General features: G+C 34.1%; 1 protein-coding gene across 1 annotated transcript; it reads right to left on the bottom strand.

Annotated features, from left to right (window-relative positions):
* Window positions 1-1,477: 1,477 nt before the first annotated feature.
* Window positions 1,478-13,686, bottom strand: LOC147391792 (uncharacterized). The gene is made up of 16 exons (XM_086459401.1): window positions 13,081-13,686; window positions 10,574-11,289; window positions 8,252-9,535; window positions 7,583-7,939; window positions 7,353-7,424; window positions 7,103-7,183; window positions 6,747-6,784; window positions 6,542-6,629; window positions 6,327-6,431; window positions 4,968-5,159; window positions 4,674-4,753; window positions 4,464-4,533; window positions 4,272-4,379; window positions 3,810-3,915; window positions 3,002-3,089; window positions 1,478-1,855 (listed from the first exon to the last, which is right to left on the bottom strand). Exons 1-16 carry the CDS (start codon window positions 13,448-13,450, stop codon window positions 1,690-1,692), a joined length of 3,921 nt encoding a protein of 1,306 aa, XP_086315527.1. The 5' UTR covers window positions 13,451-13,686; the 3' UTR covers window positions 1,478-1,689.
* Window positions 13,687-21,753: the final 8,067 nt, after the last annotated feature.

The following is a 21,753-nucleotide window of genomic DNA, read 5'->3' as shown; positions in this document are numbered from 1 at the left end:
AAGTCCTATCAACGTTGATTTAACCATGTCACTCGTGTCCTTTCAACACAAGGATTTTAGGTAAAAAAAATATATGCCGAACGTACATATCTGATAAATTTGCAGGTTTTTTCAAAGACACAGAATTTCTTCCAAATGCAATCAATCAGCCTTTCGAATGGGAGGGAAAAAACAGAAATTATCAAATAATGACTGCTGAGCTTAAATCAAAGATTAGCTGTGAAAATCTATTCGACAAAATGATTTCATCCTCGAAGAGGGGGAAAAAAAAAAGAGGTTTGCTTTAAAAAGATCAAATTTTTAGAATGAGTAACAATGACTCCCCTACCTAGCATACTCAAAATACTCTCCTGGGGTGGCATGTGCTACAACCATAGACCTTTTTCCTCCGTATACACACTGCACATATTTATGGAGATGTGAAGTTGTGTATCCCAAGGCATAAAATCTATGGTTCTAGTACATGCCATGTCAGAAGAGTATTTTGAGTATGCCACGTGGGGGAGTCAGATTGTCAGATTATCACGACTCTTTTCGATAATAATATAACAGATTTCAGACACAACGAAATTTTTTTTTTTTTTTTTTACATATAAATGTTTTAGTGCTGAAGTATGAAATTTATCAGGAAAATACAGAGACAATTATATCAAATTAGCAAAGAAAACAAGTAATGAAGCAAACCAATTGGAAAATCGACAGAGATTCAAGCCATGTGATTTCCAGAAAAAAAAAAATTGGGAAATATAAAAAGCAATGTTTTCTGACTTCTTACTAAAATCCATCATCTTCAACATAAAATTTTTGAGTTTAATGGTTAAAAATTTTACCATATTTAGCAATCAATTGATAACCTAATTAATCACTCCCTCAATTGGATAATTTTACGAATTTTTTGGAAAAATTTGAAGAATTTTGTCACTATGCTTCAAATGTATAAAACCTTCTCGTCACTAATCTCATTAAAAATAATAATAATAATAAGCTTAAGCGAATAAGAAGAAAAAAAAAATTATTATTTTTCTAAAAATATTTTCCATTTTTTTATAAAAATTTATAACTTTAAATTTTATTGCGTGGTAACATCAAAAGACCAAATTCACTGTTTATTTTTTTTTTAAAATTGGATTTTAAGATTTTAGAAGCGAGGAACTCATCACTTAAGAAAATTGCCATAATTCTTATCTTGACATTCATTTGTCAATTATAGGATTCGTGTAATTTCATAGCCCAATCAATGGAAATTTATTCTTCAACTCCTCCTTTTTGCTCTCCCCATAAATTGACAGGACCCACAGAAAGACTTTCACATTTTGCAGTAGTTTGGCTTTAAATCCACACCAACAAATATTTGGCTTAAAGATTCAAAATGAAATTTAAATTATTGAAAAACCATTTATTTCTGAATGCAAAACGCAGAAAAATCGCCAAGTGATAGACGTGCCTTGTTTTGCAAGAAAACAGAACGAATGAGACCTTTAAAATGGCTATTATGTCCATTCAATTGCTATTCACTTACCCATGCTTTGAGGGGGGAAAAAGGCAGAAATAGCCGAGTTTAGTGAATTTTCTGGAGAGAAAAAAAAATGATAACTAGAGAACAAGGCCAAAAATATAATTTTTACACTTTCGAAATGAAGCGCCAAGTTAATCGAAGGCGTACAACAAGAAGTTGGCAGAGCTACTCTCTTAACTGCTCGAAGCTTGAACCACCTGGGAAACACAGCGACAGAGCCTTATAATCCTTAAATGTCCAGCTTTGAGAACCCCAACGGCTGCTGCAATTTCAGCTGAGAGCGATTCTGGTGTTTGTGACACATAGGTCCGAGGGATGATCTCAGATGGATAGACCCCACTGTTCCAGAACAAGTAATTCAAGTCAGAATAATTGGAAAACAGACAGCTTCGGATGTTCATTTACAGATTGAACCAACACCGACATGAGAGCAATGGTTGTCAGATCAATTGGAGCAAAATCCAGGCCAACCATTCTGACCTACACCATTATTTTAATTGCCCAGCAGTAAGGCCCTGCTTGGCACACTACAAATGCTTTGCGATGAAAATTTATTGGTAAACACCAAGAAATCTCTTGAAAAATCATTTTTCATGTTTGGTTGATATTTGAAATGCAAAAATTTGCAGTGATTTCTTATTGAAATAAAACTTGGAAACAATTTTAACTTAATCAACCTCGTCAAAAAATTATTCAAATTACAAAAATACCCTACATTAACATAGAATTTACACAAATATATCCCTATCAAAAGTATATTAACCTACATATTGGAATTTCAAAAGTACTCAATCATCAAATAACTATTAAAATTACCAAAAATACCTTCCATACTCCGTACAATAGCATGGAAGTGAATTTACAAAATACCCCCATGATGCAGGATTTTTTTGTGATAACACTAATGAGGGGTATTTTTGTAATTTTCATATGCGAATAAATACAATCTTTGATGAGATGCATTTTTGTGAATTAATATGTATGTTACTGTAGTTAAAAATACGCATAGTTTGGAGACAAATAATTGTGCAAATGATTTGCAGAAAATTTTGTGCCGCAAGTCATTTGCTGAAATTTCTCAATAATTTATGTCATCCATGCAAGACAGTTGACCGTTCTTTGGATTTTCCAAAAAAACATCAACATAAAAAATAAAAATGAAAGCAAACGGCACACGGATTTGGACAGTCCAATCCATTATGTATTTGGCTTAGGAGATATCCTAGATGCAACCAATTGAATGGTGGATCCCAACTCCTTTTATACCATGTGTTAAACATAACTAGGGGTGGGGCGATTCTGTTTGTCCTTACCTCTTCAAGCAATGCAAGTATACTTTGTCTTTTTTAAGTTTTGTATCAATTGTAATTGTAAATGCATAGAAAGTATTTTGGACCAAACAAGAGAAACATGTAAGGTTGCAAACTAAAATGGGTATATGCACGTTCAATAAAAATACGTAAGAATAAGTCATACAGGACGTACCGGTTCAAACAAGTCATGTCAAGAGTCAGAGTCATCTTATTACCAGTCTTGAACTCGATGAAACACAGCTGCAACTCGAGCTGCTCATCTACAAAAGAGATTCCAGAGAAGTATGTACCTTGCTTATGAATTAAAAGAAAAGTAAACTATAATAGCGAACTTCTTAAAACCCAAGTCCCACAAAACAAACTTCGCACTTTTTTGCAATAATTACTCAAAACATACAACAATTGAATGATTAAATGTTAAGCGGCTTATCAAAGTCAATCATAACATTATATAGTAATACCAATGATAGAAAACTTAGGGCCAGGGCCATACAAACATGACTAGGTGAAACCTATCAAAGAAAAAGGCTTTGGTGGGAGTATTTGGGGGGCTCAGACAAGTCATACCTAGCTAAAGACGCATGTAGTATAAGCAATTAGCCCTGGATGACGGAGTTTTGGGAGAAAGAGCATGAATGTTCCATGTGAATGAATAGCAAACTCCTATTTGTATATTGGATTCAGCTTTCTTATATAAGACTCAACTGAGTTAGTGCCGAGTCAAAAAAAAATTATGAGAACAAAACCAAGTTTCAAACATTGTAACAATGTTTTTTACAACAATGCCCGGATGCTGTCTATTTTTTCAATGTTTTTTACAACACCGCTGGATGTCGTTGGATCTTGTAAAATGGACACCATCCAAGGGTTGTAACAAATAATTATGCCCTGATCCCAACCCATAAATATACTTATGATATTACAATATTGTCATTTTCACAGGCCAGAAAAAGAAGAGTAATAAAGAGGTAACATTTTACCACAAGGAGAATGAAAACGTGTCTCGATTAGATTTCTTAGTTCTTCGCACGCTACTTGTACTTCCTCAACCACATCCAGAAGATTACCCAAAAGGGAATTAATTATCTGCAAAAACAGAATTGGAAAATTATGTAATATCTATAGCAAGTTGAACCACAACTTAATTAATTTTCCTATTCAAACATAATAGGTAGGTACCTCATGAGCCACTTTAACAACATAGTTTGTGGATTCAAACACCATGGTTTACACAATCCATTGTTTGAATTACAAAACATGGGCACTCAAAAAATTTATTGCTTGTATCAGACTATCCTAGTAAGCTCACGAGAAAGCTATGGGCAAAGCAAAGGTGACAGCCAAAACACAAATTTCTAATGCTATTTGGATGGGTTTACTTTCCGAAATAAGCCAGACAACAAACAGTGGACTCTCCATTAGTAAAAGATAAAGACACTTACTTGTGTCCCTACTGCCAAACTTTTAGAACCACCAAGCTTCCGACTCCGAGCAGTCTCAGTATTGAAAACAAATGCAAAGGCTGCGCAAGTATTTATGTTTGGAAAACTCTAACAAAAAATAAAACATTAAGTTAATAAAGAAAACAGTAAAGAATGATGTAAACTGTTTCTAGAAATATGTAACTTCAATACCTTCAATATGTTTGCATCGTTCAACTTGCTTAAAGAAACCATATTTGAAAGTGAGAGATCTACTGCAAACCTACCAATCATCAAAGCCAAGAAAATATGCAAGAAATAGCATTCCGATGAGTGATGACGTTGAGCTGAAAGTTTGTTCGGGATTTCCAACCAAAGATTGAAAACAATCAAACATAGAAAACCAGAAGAAAGCAAAAAAACCTTTGCAAGAGAAAATGGCGATAGTTGAGAACAAGATTGTAATGACCACCCTTGCTCTCCAGACTATCTACTTTCCAAAGCTGAAGGAGGAACAAACAAACCAAAGTTGCTCAGTTGCATGAGATATTTTAAAAAGAGAGCTTCTATTGCTACACCAACTTTTGCTAACGCCACTCCAAGATGTGTGCTATTTCTTTGGTGATTTACATGTGAATAGGGGTGGCGTTAGCAAAAGTTGGTGTGGCAATAGAAGCTCTCTTTAAAAATTACAGTAATAGGAGAGAGTATGCAGACCTGCAATTCCTGGAGGATAAACCTGCAAGATATTCTCTTCCTCAAATGATCACGTAATAAGACTATAGTCTCAGATGGGCTTGGTTCTCCCTTTATCTCATGATAAGCAAGGAACGATTTGGTGAAGTCCTGTACTTTTTTATCTAAAGCTCCAAGATCCTGCCTCTTTCTGATTACTTCATCATATGTACCCTGGACAAGCAGTACATCAACCACATTAAGGATGCTCAGACTCAACCTTGATATAGTTTTATTGAGAATTATAACCGTTCCCTACATTTTTTGTAACTCAAATAAAATAGAGTGAATGGATCAAAAAAATCAAGTCATGCACCACATGATCAAGAAAACAGAGGATAATAAGAAACCATCAAGTAAAGATAGAAAAGGATAGTAAGAAACTGCATTACAAAAAGAAAACAACTCTACCCCCAGGACCATCCATGATTTGCACAGACACAGGCACGCGTCATGATAAAAAAGAGAGCTGTTATTGCCACACCAACGTTTGCTAATGCCACACCAATTCCCGTGTAAATCACCAAAGAATCGCACACTGTTGGGGTGGTGTTAGCAAAAGTTGGTGTGGCAATAGCAGCTCTCTTAAAAAAGTGTAGAAAATCAAGGAGCATACAATGACCAATCTTCAAGGATAATCAAGATTCAAGAAAGTGGTTCACAAGAGATGAAGGCCAGACCGAACGGATCACACACCTTATAGGCAACTCTCCTGCCCGAACCCTCAATACACAAACATCTGATCACAAGCTAATTTTTACTGATGCTTTTAGGGGCTCATAGCATGAATCCCACATGAGCTTGTCTGAGGTAATCTTTCGGAGATGTCGACTAGTCAGAGAAGAATCTCTTAGACTTACAATTGAGGAAGTGTGGGAAGGATCCTATGCCAGATTGGGATTTTACCTCCCACGGAAACCAACTCTGGTATTGAATAATAGGGAGAAAGAGATCAACATATAAATCAAACACTTGACTGACCAATGTTCTGAAACTCAGGCTTGGCCGAGAAATTAAAATTTTGATTTCTAAGTTACAATAAGATGACTATTTTTGTGTAGACGCACCAAAGAGCTTCACCCACCGTCCTTCCTCCCTTCCTCTACTTTCCTGGGCAGAGTTCTATTAATTGCAAAAGAGCTAACTTGAAGCCAGTAAGCACATAGCAAATATGTTGCCAAGCAAATGTTAGCACTGCAAATGTTTTACAGTACAAGACATTTGCAAACGAAAATAATTATTAGGCTAGATGAAGAATTGAATGCATGCATGGGTTATTAACTACATGTGTACCTTGCTTTGTCTCTTAAGATCAACTGAAAGAGATGGAAGATGACTCACCTTATTTTGAGCATCTCTTGCACCAATCATACAAACATTTTGCAAACAACTGAACTTCAACTTTTGACATTCCTGAATTCCGGACTGCAACAACTGAACCTTTTTCTGCAAACAGAAGCATACAAGCAGCTATTAACAAAAAATGTCGGAAGCAAAATAAACATCAGAAGTACAAAAAAAAACATAAAATGTAAAAAATAATAGTAATAAGTTACATGTAATCTTTCTTGCTTGATATGCAATAACTGTGACTTTGCTTGTTCATAGACAAGCATTAGTTGCAAGCATGTTGCTTCAGCTACTCTGCAACAAAATCAATTCATCAGGTCAATCTTAAACTACAAAAAATAAATCTCCGGAGAGCTTCTAAGACCAATGTCATCCCCACCCAAGAGACCACAAAAGACTTGAGAATGTCACCTTTTCTGCCGAAGGTTACCCAGATGATCATGTATTCTCTGAGAAAGGAATTAAGCAATCATAATTAGCTGGACAAGAACTAGAACATCTATCTGCTGGACACATCAAGATAAATTCATGTACTTATTTAACCCCAAGGGATTGGCCTGATGGCAAGCCGAGCCTTGATAAGCTCCTCAAAAAGAGTAGGTCAAGTGTTCGAAACCCCATGAAGCAATGAATTCCTTGGGGCCACCCTCCAGGGTTCAGTTGACCCTCAAGTCAATTCAACCAGTTGCACGTAGGACTTTCCAAGGGGGCAATGCATGTGACCGTGGGATTAGTCTTAAAAAAAATCATGTACTTATTTAGCAGACCTGGGACTGGGTATCAGTGTGAAGCTTCTCATACTTCTTTGTCTTTTGCAGCCGACCCAAGATATCATCCAGAACGTCAAGCTACAACTCATGCAGAAAGAAAAACAGCAGTATTTTAAATACAAACTACAAAGATCCTATTGTTAATGTTTACAAATTTTGTGAACATAGAAGTAGCATCATGGCTCACATACACGAAAACAAAAAGAAGTTTCATAAGGCGGTCTTACAACAAAGATGGGACGCATACCTCTCTTGAATTAAATCTATCAACTGATGGCAAAAGTAGTCCTTTTGTAGCCCCAAATTTTTTTGAGAAAACCTGCAAAGTAGACTCTGCAGTTGAATTCAACTGAAGAACTGAAAGACTGGAAGTTATTTACCACTAGATTTCTAGATATATGTTAAGCAAACCAACCAATGCAAATTAGGAAGAAAGCACGACAAAACAGAGCAAACTATAAGTACTGTCTTACACACATTGCCCCAATGCCTCGGCAATGCATTCCCTCCAGTATCTTCAACTTCATTGTTTTTTGCGAGATAAGAGTGAAATTCTGACACACTACCCTCCATTTGAATAGCAACTTTTGGGCTTTTCTGGATCCTTCTAATTTCATCAATCATGTCTTTATCCATGAGAATAATCTCTTCAATTTTTCTTTTCTGACCAGAACCATCAACCTCTTGTACAGAAAATGGTTCCAGTACATCAGAACATTGAATGGCAGTAGCGGAAAGTGAATCCTTCCCAACAAAGCGATGCATAGTGTCATTCCCTGCTAAATTATGGGTCTCTTTCCTTGAGGGGTCTTGGACTAACCTTTCAACCAATCTCTGCATGTCAAAATTGTGTAAGTAACTAAGACAGTTTAATAACAATATTTAACAGTTTAAGTAGCCCACTAAACCAGCGTGCTAGAAAACTAATTACATAGTACCATTCCCAAGGCAGTTTATAAGCTATGTTACCCGGATACTTCAAAACCAGTGTCTGGTGCCATATCCGTGTCAGATAGTTCAATTTTAAGAGTAAAATACCACACCCATGCCGTGGAACCATATCCTTTCATATCCAGGTAACATAGGTTATATGAATCCACTTATGAAAAGTGAAATCATGAATTAGCAGAGAAAAATTCAAATGACCTTTTCGAGCCGTGTTGCAGTTGCAGTCCTCTTACGAACATATGGAGAAGCAGACTCGTACAAAGAAGCTTTTTCAAAAACTCTCTCTTTAAACTTGGATGGGTCCGTCCTTGTTCGAAAGATCATATCTGAATTTCCAGATTGTAAACTCAAGGGAGTCCCATGTCTCAAAGGAGTCGAATATTCCCCAATATTTCCAGATTCCTGCTGAATATTATCATGAAGAAAGTTTTTAAAACTGACCCCTTTCGATTTACCAATGTTTAAGGAACCGTTAGCATCCAAGAAGGGCATGGTAGCGTGCACTCCATTTTCCCTAAGTGAGGAACCCAGATTAATGGGCCTTTCAGCCATTGGAGTCGAATGACTCATATTGATACCATTTTGTCTTGTATCTACAAGATCTTGTATCCATTCCGGTGATGCAGATAACTTACGTTCCAACCTGTTTAGAGGAGAATGGATGAACTTATCAGATCTACTGGCTACTTGGTTATTTTCCTCGACCGTGATCCCCATCAGTGAGGAATCAAGTTCAGTTGTGACCAAGGCCCCTTCAATGGGATCATGAGAAGGCAAAGGTGGAGCCACTACTGCCATTAATTTACTAGGCTGCTCATTGCAGGGCATACCTGAAGATATGTGGTAGCTACTTTCTTCATTGGGTTCTTTGGCCACACTTTCTTCAGATGTTCTTATGTTCTTCGGAGTCCCAACCACACAGCTTTCCATTTCAGTTCTACTTCTCTGTTTGCTGTTCTTCCGACCAACACTTGATAAATACTCGTCTGAACCATTAAAAGAAACACCCACCATAGCACTAGAACACGAAACCTTGAGGACCTCGAATTTCGACATGCTTTTCTGAATAGAAGATATGCTCTCATTGTGTGTGATGTTTTCCTTGTTTGAAAAAGAACAAGGGGGTTTTCTAGCAAAAGGAGTAGCTACTCGTTCACTTCTCGCAGAAATAGAACTATCAAGAAATATTTGTCGTCTCTTAGTATGTAATGAGGATATAGACCCTTTAACTGGAGATCCATGGCATTGATTAGTGTTGCGATCAATAATGGGAGTATATCTTCCTCCTTTTGGGGATTCTTCCCTCATTACGTCTTGGAAATGGCGCAGACTGCCAAAATCATGATTTATGCTCAAGTCCATCTGATGTGTACTGTTCAGAGGTGTAACAGTGTCACTGTTACAACCACCAAACTCCAGCTTCCTTCCACTTGCTTCAAATGCACCATTGTCAAGCTCCTTATCCAAGCTAAAGGACATGCCCTACGGTTGAAGTGATGAAATATGTAAAAATATCACCAAGTTACTAATTTTTTTACCTTAAAGAAAAAAGATACTTATTTCTAATGAGGATCAGCAGAACATTTTCTAGGCTAGTTTCTGATAAATTTGGGTGTCCAACTCAAAACCAATTGGCCATGAATGGAGAGGCCCAGGAGCTTATAAGGAAAGAGACAAGGCAATTTGTGTCCAATGCGGGACTAAACTCAACAGTTTCAAAAAATGGGTTTCAATATTTCCACTGTTATTTGATACTATAACAATGAGTCCAAATGAAGTAACTATGTTTATAAAAACATTTGGAAGGATGTAGAAGAGCAGAATCAGAAGATGGAAAGAATTGCATATAAAACTAGGGGTGCAACATGGTTCGGTTTGGAGCCGAATTGGAACCGAACCAACATAGGTCGGTTCCACTAAATAAGAACCCGAACCAAATCGAAATGCCAATAGAACCAAGCCAACCTAAGGTCAGTTTGGTTCGGTGCAGTTCTATGAGTTGCCAATATTCTATAAATTTTCTTGGAGGTAACATAGTTTTAATTGAAAAAAAAAAAATACGTAATAAACATAAAATTTCTATAATGAGTCATTATCCTATCCATAAAAAGTCATTAATTTATCCACAAAAAATAAGTCATTAATCTATGTCCTAACTCCTAAAATAATTCGTAGTAAACTAATATATATATATATTTATTTATTAAATGAGGGTTTGGTTCAGTTCTATACAAGCTTTAAACCAAGAACTGAACCAAATTGATTGGTTCTCTATTTTCTTAACCCAAAACTGAATCATAACTTATTCCAAACCGAACCAAACCAGCCCAAAGCCATCAGTTTAGTTCGGTTCTCGGTTTGAACCGGACCAAGTTACACCCCTACATAAAACTGCATCAACTTTGTAAATTGGAAAAATAACAGAGAGAAAGAGGGGGGGAGGAAACAAAAAAGGAAAATTCAATCAAAGCAAAGAAGGAAAATGGAAAATTAAAAACTAAGACATGAGAAGTATCTAACCTGGGTTGACTTATTGAGAGTTTGAGTGTGGAGACTAGTGGAAGCATCAAGTGTGTCTTTTGAGCCAACTAAGAAATTGTAACTTATCTGGTTAGTGGGAGTGGTTGCAGACCTACCACTGGCATCAATCAATTCAATATTTCCCTCAGAAACAACCCCAATGAGTGTCTCCTGAGTGTCAATGTTGCACGGTTCTCTATCTCCAGTATCGTTCAGTAACATGTGCTCGGTCTTAAGCTCATCATTCAGATGATTGGATGACTTTGAAATACTCATCTCACCAGCAACAGATACAGCATGCAAATCCTTGCTGCCTTCAGCCAGGAGCGCATCCAACGTAGGAGATAGTCTCCCATAATCATACCTTTGCGGGTTGGCTTCTATCAGACTCATATCGTTTGAATCACTGCCACCGCTAGAGTTTCCACCAGAAACAGAATCGCGGGGAATTGGCTTCTTAACTCCAGTCAGTACCATATAGCTTCCACTATGGGTAGGCATGGAATTGTCTGTTGGTGTTTTCTCTTCAAAGTTGTGAAGAAACCCTGCAGGCGTCTTGAAATTGCCTCCTGAATCTGACTGCACAAGGCTCCGAAAATGCATGGAAAATGTTGTTGAATCCATAGTAATATCATGATTACTATCTGAGGGTGAAGGGTCTGATAGACGTCCAGATCTAATAAAACTCGCTGACACAGGCCCGAAAAAATTGTCTTCTGCAAGAATGTGCATCAAAACATTACCTAAACCATCTCATAATTATTAAAAGTGTGGTCATAACTATTACACATGGGGCAGGGGGGGGGGGGCGGCAATTTAAACAAGACAATAGAATGGTGCGCCAAAAATGTGGGATATAGGCCTTGGTAATCTCATGAGGAGAACTTGTAGAATGCCCATCTAGTTGTCAATGAAAATCCTAGAGCATGGCAAACGTAGTAAATGTTGATTGCATATATTTTCCTCCACTCACGGGTGTGCCATACCCCAGCTAAGTCCCGTGACGCTCTCATATTCATAGTTCTTCCCCTTTCCAAGAGATTTGTCTTTTGGAGTAGTTGGTTGGTTAACATGGTATCAAAGCGCTAAGTTAGTATAGGTCACAAATTTGATTCTTCCCACCCTTATGGGTGAGGGGGAGTGTTGAGTGTATATTTTCCTCCACTCTCAAGTGTGTCATACCCCAGTTAAGTCCCGTGACCCTCTTATATTCATAGTTCTTCCCCTCTCCAACAGATCGGTCTTTTGGAGAAGTTGGTTGGCAAACAGTAAATGGACCTAATATGGTGGTATCTTACCATCAACAACCAATGCAATTTATTTGGTTAGTTACATAACCAATCTAGCAAAGATCATCATCATTATTTATGCCAACTGTCAACCTAAGACAACGTCACAACCCTTTTTTGCCAGGGCTCAGAACCAGCAATTTAAGCCTAGTGCTCAAACAGACAATGTTCTAATCTAATAATGATCAGCTCAAAACAAATCCAATACTACCATTTCTTCAATAATCAGCATTCCAAATTAAGAAACCTATCATTTGCATTCAACATCTACATTTAGCAATCATAAGTACGGCTACATGCAAAAAACAATTATTCTGTATTTGAAATAGATGCATAATGTTTAATGTTCCGGTGATTTGAGGCCTAGATAGTTGACTGATGCTTGAAATATATGAGAAAATCAGACAGCTTCTTTTCTTCCACAGCCAATTGACCAAATTATAACAAAATAAAGAAAGGACTGCTTTGTCATTGGTTTAGAAAAAATTGTATATTAAAACTCAATGGAAGTTGGTACTTAGATCCCCTATAGAAAAATGCATTCTTTTGAGAGAAAGTTAAGTGAGAAAGGCTAATGAAATGTCAGTTATACATAAGACTCTAGTCACTGAGCTGCCAGCTTGGTTTCCCTCACGTGGAGACTCTCTTCCAAATCTAACCAACTGAACAACCAAAACTTCATGAAGTCAATATCTTCTGCCAATTCAGTTGAGTACTGAAAGCTGCCTTCCAAAGTTAAAACTTAAAATCCCACTCATAAAAAGGCTTGTAAAGATACACTAGTTCTCTGCAGGTAAAATTATCTCTATTTGAACTATCTATATTACCTACTTCCAAGTCTGCGGAAAATTCACCCCCCAATAATAATAATAATAATTTTAAAAAAAAAATGGGAAGAAAGATTACCCATTCCTAGGATTCCCATCATTAGTTACGTGTCTAGGCCATCATAGCGACCAAGAAGAACAAATATCCTAACAATTGAGTACTTTTCATTAGTAAGTCATCTGTATTCTTCTACACTTTTTTGGTTGGATTTTAAGGACCTTTGAATGATTTTAGTTACTTTAACCAGAATCTAACTTAAGCATCAGAGTCTATTTGGCAGGTACCACGTCAGACTTCATTGGTGATCTCGAGTTGACAACGATTAGCGGAAAATTCAGCCCCCAATAATAATAATAATTTAAAAAAAAAAAATGTATAAATCAGACTTGCCATCAATGGAGGTCGCAGAACCTATCGCACTTCCAGGAGAAAAAGAATCCATATCTCGCACGAAAAGCTCCCTCTGATCCTCGTCGTCGTCCTCTTCGTTTTCATCATTATGCATCGACTCTTTCGAATCATCACTATCTACAAAATATCTGAGAAATTCTAAACGGTCATTCGAATTCGATTGCCCTAAGTCGGGATTATCAGAGCTAGGTTTCGAATCTGGAGGCGTCTCGTAGTCTTCGTCTCGATCGAATACGTGAACTGAGGTAATATCAGCGAAGCTCACACGCCTCAATCGCTTCTTCTCGCGAGCGATAGTTTCTTCGTCAGGACCAGTGTTGCAGAGCTCTTCTGCATCTTTGGGATCCATGACAACCAAAGAAATCGACAAAAAGTTAGGGTTTCCAGGGAGATCTCTTGGTTTCAAAGACGCAGCGAGTGAAGATTTACTTTCTGAGTTTGAAACGAAAACGAGGGTTTCAAAATTCAAAAGGTATGGTTGAGGATCAGTGGAGAGTGGAGATAGTAGCAGAGAAAAGGTTTTGTGCGGGAAAGCTGAGCAGTTTAAAGAATTCGATAATCTATTGGAAATGAGTCGTGCTAGGCTGACACAATGATGTGGTGGCGCATAAATAACCGTATATGATTTTTACACGTATCTCACGGAAAATAATCTACGGTTATGTGTGCGCCACCACATCATTTGTGTCACCTTTGTGTCATTCCAGCATTTTCCATTGGAAATAACTAGTTGCGGACCACTTATTGCATCCGAATTTGGAGGGAGGGATTCTATTGCCACACCAACTGTTGCTAAGAGCACTCCAATGCATATGAATTGGTACAGATCTTGGGGTGCTCTCGGTTAAAAAAGTTGTGCCGATAGAAACTCTCTGAAAATACCTCCACTTTTTGTTTTCTGTAGTCTCCACTCTTCATCTTAACCTACTAGTTGCACTTGATTAGGATAAACCACACTTTTGTACATATTAATAAGGGAAAGTTATAAGAAAAAATATATTTTTAATTATTAATTATTTAAAAAATTCAAAAATGTAAAAATCTGGCAGTTCAATCGTTGATTTTTATTGTAAATCAATTAAAATGATCAAAATACCCTTTTGACTATGAAAAGTGGTGGTTTGATCGCCAATCTTCGTATCAACAATACTCCTCATCCCTCAACCACTTATTTTTAATCAAAATCGGCAATTGGAACGCTAGTTTTCATGGTACAGAAAACACTCACTCTCATTTCGGCAAATTGTCCTTATTCAAACACTCTCATTTCAACAAAATCGGGTAAGAAAATGTCAATGTTTTAAATTTATTTATTTTTATTATATTATAAAAAATGTGTTAAAATTTATAATTATTTAATAATAAAATACTATATTATTTTTGTAATAATATTCCCTTATTTTTAAGGAAATTTGTGAAAATATATATATAATAATTTTTATTATTTGTAAGTATTAATAACAATTTTTTTAATATAATTGTTATAATTATTAATACAACAAATAATATTGCTAATATATGTAATTACCAATATTGTACTATTATAATAATAGTTACAAATAATAATAAATAAAATTGATAATGTACGTAATTATCAATATTATATTATTAATATAATAGTTACAATTAGTAATTATTAATATAATGATAGTTACAAATAATATATGCAATTATCAATACTATTTATTTTTCAATATTATTTTTAAGTATTAATAACAAAAAATATATATAATAGTTATAATTATTAATATAATGTAATTATCAACATTATTTTATAATAATTAATATAATGTAACTATCGATATTATTATTTTTTAATATAATTTGTAAGATAAAACAATTATAATATTGGGGTGCCACACCTTTGTAACCTATGATAACTAATTTAAAATATTGGGGTGTAATAATTAAAAGTTGGAGTGCCCTAACAACTCTCATAATTAATCTTGATTCACAAAATATAAAAATAAAATATAAGATCAAATGAGCAACAAAACATATAATAATATTTCAACTCATATTTCTTATCGTATTTACCAAAAAACATAAAGAAATTGAAACATAATACAATCCTAGTGAATCTGATTTTGGTAGCCTACCAAAACAAATAAATATGATTCGTTTTGAAAATAAAAAATGTACAATAAATAAATAATTGTTAAAAATTGGTATCTTAAAAATCCGTCACACAAATGATTTTTTAAAAACTTTTCTCAAACGGAACAAAAGAAAAATAATTTGATGATATGACTAAAAAATAATTTCATATTTCATTATTTACATTGTTAAAAATTCAGACAAACTTAAAATTATCTCATTCAAAAAATATGTTAAAATAAAAAATACAAATATGAAAAACAGTAAAAAAATAAGTAAATTGAATCACAATTTCCTTCTTTAAGAACTATAAAAACAATGGGTTCAATAGCGATACTTCTTAAATCTGAAACTTAATTTCAAAAAACAAAATTCCTTATACATAAAAAGATATATCCCATCTAATTGAATAAAATAATTATACTAATACCTATCTTCATCAATTGGGATAACAAATATGATCATTATCTTATAAACCTAACACAAAAATCATAGAAGAATCATCAACAATTAAATTCAAAATTCAAAATCATTTTCATCTTCAAAAGGGATTAACCCAAATAGAAACATCTTCATCCTTTTTAGAATAAATAACTAAAAGAATTCAAGGAGATTTAAAAATAAATATTTTATCATAGCAATTAAGAGAATAATCAGAACAAGAGAGTTCCTCTGATTCCTCTTCTACGAATTCCTCTAATAATAAAAATATAGAATCTCAATTTATTGATGATATAAAAAAAAATCTTTCAAATTAGTAAATTTAAAAAATCAAAATACTTTCAACCACAATCAAATTTCTACTCAAATTTATAAATTATTATCGACAACCAACACCAGTTGATGTCCAATTTGGAAAAAAAATTCAACAAAACATTATAATGGTAATGAACTCTATGAATGGAACATAGATGGATTCACTGATTATCAAATAATAAGCATACTCTCTTAAATGATTGTGTTTGCAAACGTGTGTAATTGTTATAATTTGTCAGAAATCCATATTGCAAGAACCAATGTAGGCAGGTTTACCGATCAACTCTATGGTTGGTTGAACAATATGTTAAACCAGGCTCAAAGAGATGGTATTCTTGATCACATCAAATTAGATGAAAATGACAATTTTAAGTTATATGATAAATGAAATCAAATTTTGTATCATTTTCTTACCTTTTTTTTCAAACATTCTTTAACATTTTTCAGGTTCTATATGAATGTTTTAATTTACCTGTAATTCAGATATTTGTTCTTTTAAGAAGCTAATTTCTTCTTTTAGTTGATTAATTTGATGTTGTAAGCCTGATAATGTAATATTAGAAGTAGATTCTTTTGGTCCAATTTTATTTACTCTAGAATAGATGTCTTTTAACGAATATTCTTGAAATGAGGTAGAGTTATTCTGTTTTGCACCTTTTTCTTTTGAGTCTTGAATAGATGTCTCTCCCAAACGCAAAGTGCGATTGTATCTCACAATCTCGATCAAGATGGCCAAATAGCTTATTCAAAAATAAAAATTCAAAAAATCATTACTGATCAAGAATGGGGAAGTTCCTTTTGGGCTTCCAAATATGTCAAATCCCCTTCTAACCAACAAATTCCCTTCACATACTGGGACTATCAAAATGCTTGGGAATACGTTCTACTCATTCAAAATACAAAAGGTTCTCATTCATGGTTCATTCAATTTTGTCAAAATTTCAATAAGCAAATCCCTTTTTGGTTCTTTACCCAGTGGTGGCAAATTTATGGCTCAACCTCCGAAATTCTTCCCTTTGAGCAAGTTACCCTCTTTGAAAAATTTATTAACAATAATAAATTCAAAATTGAAGACTTGAATTATCAAAATATGATGTTCTTTGCCCACACTAAATATCCATGGATTCTTAGATGGAACCATTCAAAAGAAATTCTAGATAGCTTTTCCACATTTTTCAAAAATACCTACGTCAAATGGTGGGATAAATTTGATCAAACCAAAGTTGCTGAATCGTCCTCAGTAAAAACCTCACCGTTAAAGTTTTCCCCATCAAACTTTCCAAATTTACCAACATCATCCAAAACTTATGCCAAAGTTGCTGCCTCCTCTACTGTAACTCCTACGACATCCCCAGCAAAAGTCTCTGCTCAAGATTTCTTGACAGCCATTGAACAAATGCAAAAAATCTCCAAAGAACTCAAAAGTCTCAAAGATACAATGTCCAGCCGTGGATCCATTACTGCCAAATCCTCTTCTTCAAATAGTCCCTATAATAAATAAAGAATTATTAAAAGAACAAATAATGAAAGATCCTCTGAACAAATGGTTTTTAAAAACTTTTCAAAACCAGAACAAAAAATAATTAAAGAAAGATGGTTTGAAGAAATGCATAACAAACAAACTCATATTCCCTTATTTTTATGGTTAAAAACCCAAAATAATAACAAACTTTCTATAAACATGATAAAGCAAAAGATACAAATATGGGAAACCTTAAAAAACGAAAAAATAGAATCAATATTTCCTCCATTCAGGTCTATAAAGACCATGGGATCAATTGCAACCCCCCTAAAATCAGAAGCTCAATTTCAAAAAGAAAATCAAAGTACTCAAAAGGACTTATCCCACATAATAGAGCAAAATAATTACACAATTACCTATCTTAATCAATTGGGTTAATACTTCGAAAATACTAATAATAACGATAATAAAAAACTAAGACCAACACTTTTAGGACAAACATCAAAAATATTAAACAAAAACCCGGAAAAGTCTACAAAAATAAAAAATCCATTTCATCTTCAAGAGGGCTTAACACCAATTGATACTTCTGCCTCTTTTATTGAAGAAATAACAAAAAGAATCCAAGGAAATTTAAAAATAAATGTTCTAACAGAAAATAAGGACAATATTTCAGAAACTCCTTCACAAAATGATAATAATTCTTCAGAATCTGAGTCATCACAATTTAGTAAAAAAAATGAAGAATCCATTCAAATAAATAAATTGAAGAGATACAAAACCCCTAGAACTTCCTATTCCAGACCAACTTATTATAATAAAAACAAAAATTATTATAGGAGGCCAACACCTGTTGATCTCCAATTTGAAGAAAAAATAAACCCTACAAAACATTATAATGGAAATGAAATATATGAATGGAATATAGATGGCCAAACAGATTATCAGATAATGAACACTATATCACAAATGATAGTATTCGGAAATGCTTGCCACAGATACAACTTATCTGTGGAACATATGACTCTTGCTGTTGCAGGAGGATTTACTGGCCAGCTATATGGATGGTGGCATAATATGCTAAGTCAATCTGAAAGAGATGAAATCATAAAACATGTAAAACTCAATGAAAATGGAGAACCAGAATTAGATGACAAAGGAAAACCACAACCTGATGGATTCTTAACCCTAATATCTACCATATTTTTACATTTTAATGGTAGAATAGACGAAATGGGCCAAAAGGATAGAGAAATATTAATGAGCCTAAAATGCCCAACCTTAACAGACTTTAGATGGTATAAAGATGTTTATTTATCTAAACTATATTATCTGAATTCCGGTTGCGATGATGTATTCTGGAAAGAAAAATTTATATCTGGATTACCCAAATTATTTGCAGAAAAAGTTAGGAAAAGTCTAAAAAACAATGATACAGACACTATAGACTATAGATTATATTCATTTGGAATGTTGATTCAAAGAGTAAACATGGTTGGACTCAAATTATGTTCAGAACTCAAACTCAAGAAACAAATAGAAAAACAAAAGTCTCGCAGAGAATTAGGAGATTTCTGCTACCAATTTGGAAAAGAGATGTTTAGAGCCCCATCACAAAAAACTAGCAGAAAACCCCAAAAATCCACTCGATTTAAGAAAAGCTTAACCAAAAGTACCCCAACCTTCTATAAAAAATCCTCAAAAAAGAGAGAAAAAACAGCAAGAAATGATGACACCAAACCCATTATCTGTTACAAATGTGGAAAACCTGGTCACAAAGCTAATAAGTGCCATTTAAAAAATTTTAAGAGAAAAGTTAATGAAATAAAAATACCCACGTCTTCCTCAGAAGATGAAAAAACCTCATCATCCTCAGAAGATGACTGTAATTGTCCATGGCATCTAGATACGGTCTCTAACATGGGCTAAAGTAGATGTATTTAGACCTGTTCTTGTTAAAGGAACAATGGCGACTTGTATTAGGCCAAAATGAATATAATTATACCTTTTGTTTTGAAGTTTTTCTAGTAGATTAGAGGGTAATAATGATATATTTTCAACTTTTGTAGATATTGGTAATGATTGTTCTATAGTATTTATGATATAATCATTTTTTGTTTTAGATTTATCTTTATAAATTTCTTTTGTTGGGACTTTTGGAATTGTCCAATTTTTTATTGACTGTTCTATGTTCTCATATGATATTTCATCATTTTGTTTAATTGACATAGATTTTATATTCTCAGATTGAGAGGAAGTACTACCTATGTGTAGTTTTTTCTTAAAAGGTTTCAAAATTATTTCCATTATCTATTTTGATCAAAGGGTTTAAATTCTTTATTTTTTAGTGGCTGGTCAAGGATTTACTTCTCGAAAGCGAAAACAAAATCACAATTTACGAGTTTTACAACCTGACTAAGAAGCCTCGATCCTAAAAAATCTTCTTTTAAAACCTTTGAAATAAATAGAATTATGAAATTTTTTGAAATAAGACAAAATTACACTAAAATAGTACAACAAAATAAAATAAAATATTACCTCGTTTGAATATTACAAAAAACTTTGAGACTGACTGACTGAACTTGGCTCTGATACCACTTTTGAGGATCTTAGGTCTCTTTTGAGGATCTTAGGTCTTTTAGTTGGTCGGAGATTGGTTGGTCGGAGAATGGTCGGATATGCTGACTTTTGAGGATCTTTGGTCAGAGATTGGTCGGAGATTATGGTCGGAGATTAGTCGGAGATTGGTCGGAGATTATGGTCGGAGATGATGGTCGGAGATAATGAGATTATGGTCGGAGATTGGTCGGAGATTAGAGATGATGGTTGAAAGGATTAGGTATTTTTGAAAAATGTAGGAAAGCTATCTAGAATTTCTTTTGAATGGTTCCATCTAAGAATCCATGGATATTTAGTGTGGGCAAAGAACATCATATTTTGATAATTCAAGTCTTCAATTTTGAATTTATTATTGTTAATAAATTTTTCAAAGAGGGTAACTTGCTCAAAGGGAAGAATTTCGGAGGTTGAGCCATAAATTTGCCACCACTGGGTAAAGAACCAAAAAGGGATTTGCTTATTGAAATTTTGACAAAATTGAATGAACCATGAATGAGAACCTTTTGTATTTTGAATGAGTAGAACGTATTCCCAAGCATTTTGATAGTCCCAGTATGTGAAGGGAATTTGTTGGTTAGAAGGGGATTTGACATATTTGGAAGCCCAAAAGGAACTTTCCCATTCTTGATCAGTAATGATTTTTTGAATTTTTATTTTTGAATAAGCTATTTGGCCATCTTGATCGAGATTGTGAGATACAATCGCACTTTGCGTTTGGGAGAGAATAGCTTCATAGAATTTTGAGGATAGGTTGGATTGTTTGGGACAAAACAGATTGTTTGTGGGAAACAACTGCTTTTGGATTTGTGGTATTGAAAAAGTCTCGTATTGCTTTTGAGAAAGAGAAAATAAAGCTTGACTCATTTTATGGAGATACTCGGATTTTGGAGATATTGGAGAAAATTTAGAAGGAGAAATTTCAATGGGTATCCTATCTTTTCCTTTGATCTTTTGATGGCTTTTGGGAGAGCTCATTGTTGTGGCTTTTGAAGGAATTCTCTGGTTAAAAAATCAGGAAGGCAGTTTTGAGAACCAGGGATAAATTCAATATCAAATTCAAAAATTGAAAGTAAAGCTTGCCATCTGGCAAAAACTTGTTTTGAAGCAAGATTTTTAACATCTTTTTCTAAAACCTCTTTGGCAGATTTACAATCGATTTTTATCAAAAACTTTTGATTTAATATGTCACTTTGAAATTTCAAAACTGTTAGAACAATAGCCAATATTTCTTTTTTTATTGTAGAGTAGTTTTGTTGACAGGGATTCCAAATTCCTGTAGTATACCTTACTATTTGTTCTTCCTTTTCTGTTTTTTGTAGCAATATTCCTCCATATCCTATTTCTGATGCATCTGTTTGAATTATTTTTGGTAGATTAAGATTATGAATATGTAGACAAGGCAATACCTTAACAGTTTGTTTTATTTTTTGAACTGCAAGAGTATGATCTTTAGTTCAAATCTTTTTAGGATTATTTTTCTTTGGGTTTTTAGAAAGTCAAAAAGAATTTTGCGTTCAGATTTTAGGTTTTTAATGAAATTTAAAACATAATTGACGCATCCTAGGAACCTTTGTAATTGTTTTTTATCAGATATTTCATCTGGGAATTTGTCAGCAAATTGAATGACACGATTTACCGGGGTATAAGTTTTATTTTCTAAGGAGAAACCCAAGAATTGGATTTTTGTTTGGAAAAGTTTAATTTTTCTTTGAGAAAGT

The sequence above is a fragment of the Akebia trifoliata genome, chromosome 11, assembly GCF_017979445.1.
Source record: "Akebia trifoliata isolate Shusen 1 chromosome 11, ASM1797944v1, whole genome shotgun sequence".
Lineage (NCBI taxonomy): Eukaryota > Viridiplantae > Streptophyta > Magnoliopsida > Ranunculales > Lardizabalaceae > Akebia > Akebia trifoliata.
The sequence above is the reverse complement of the archived record's forward strand: the minus strand, read 5'-3'. Positions and strand labels throughout refer to the sequence as shown.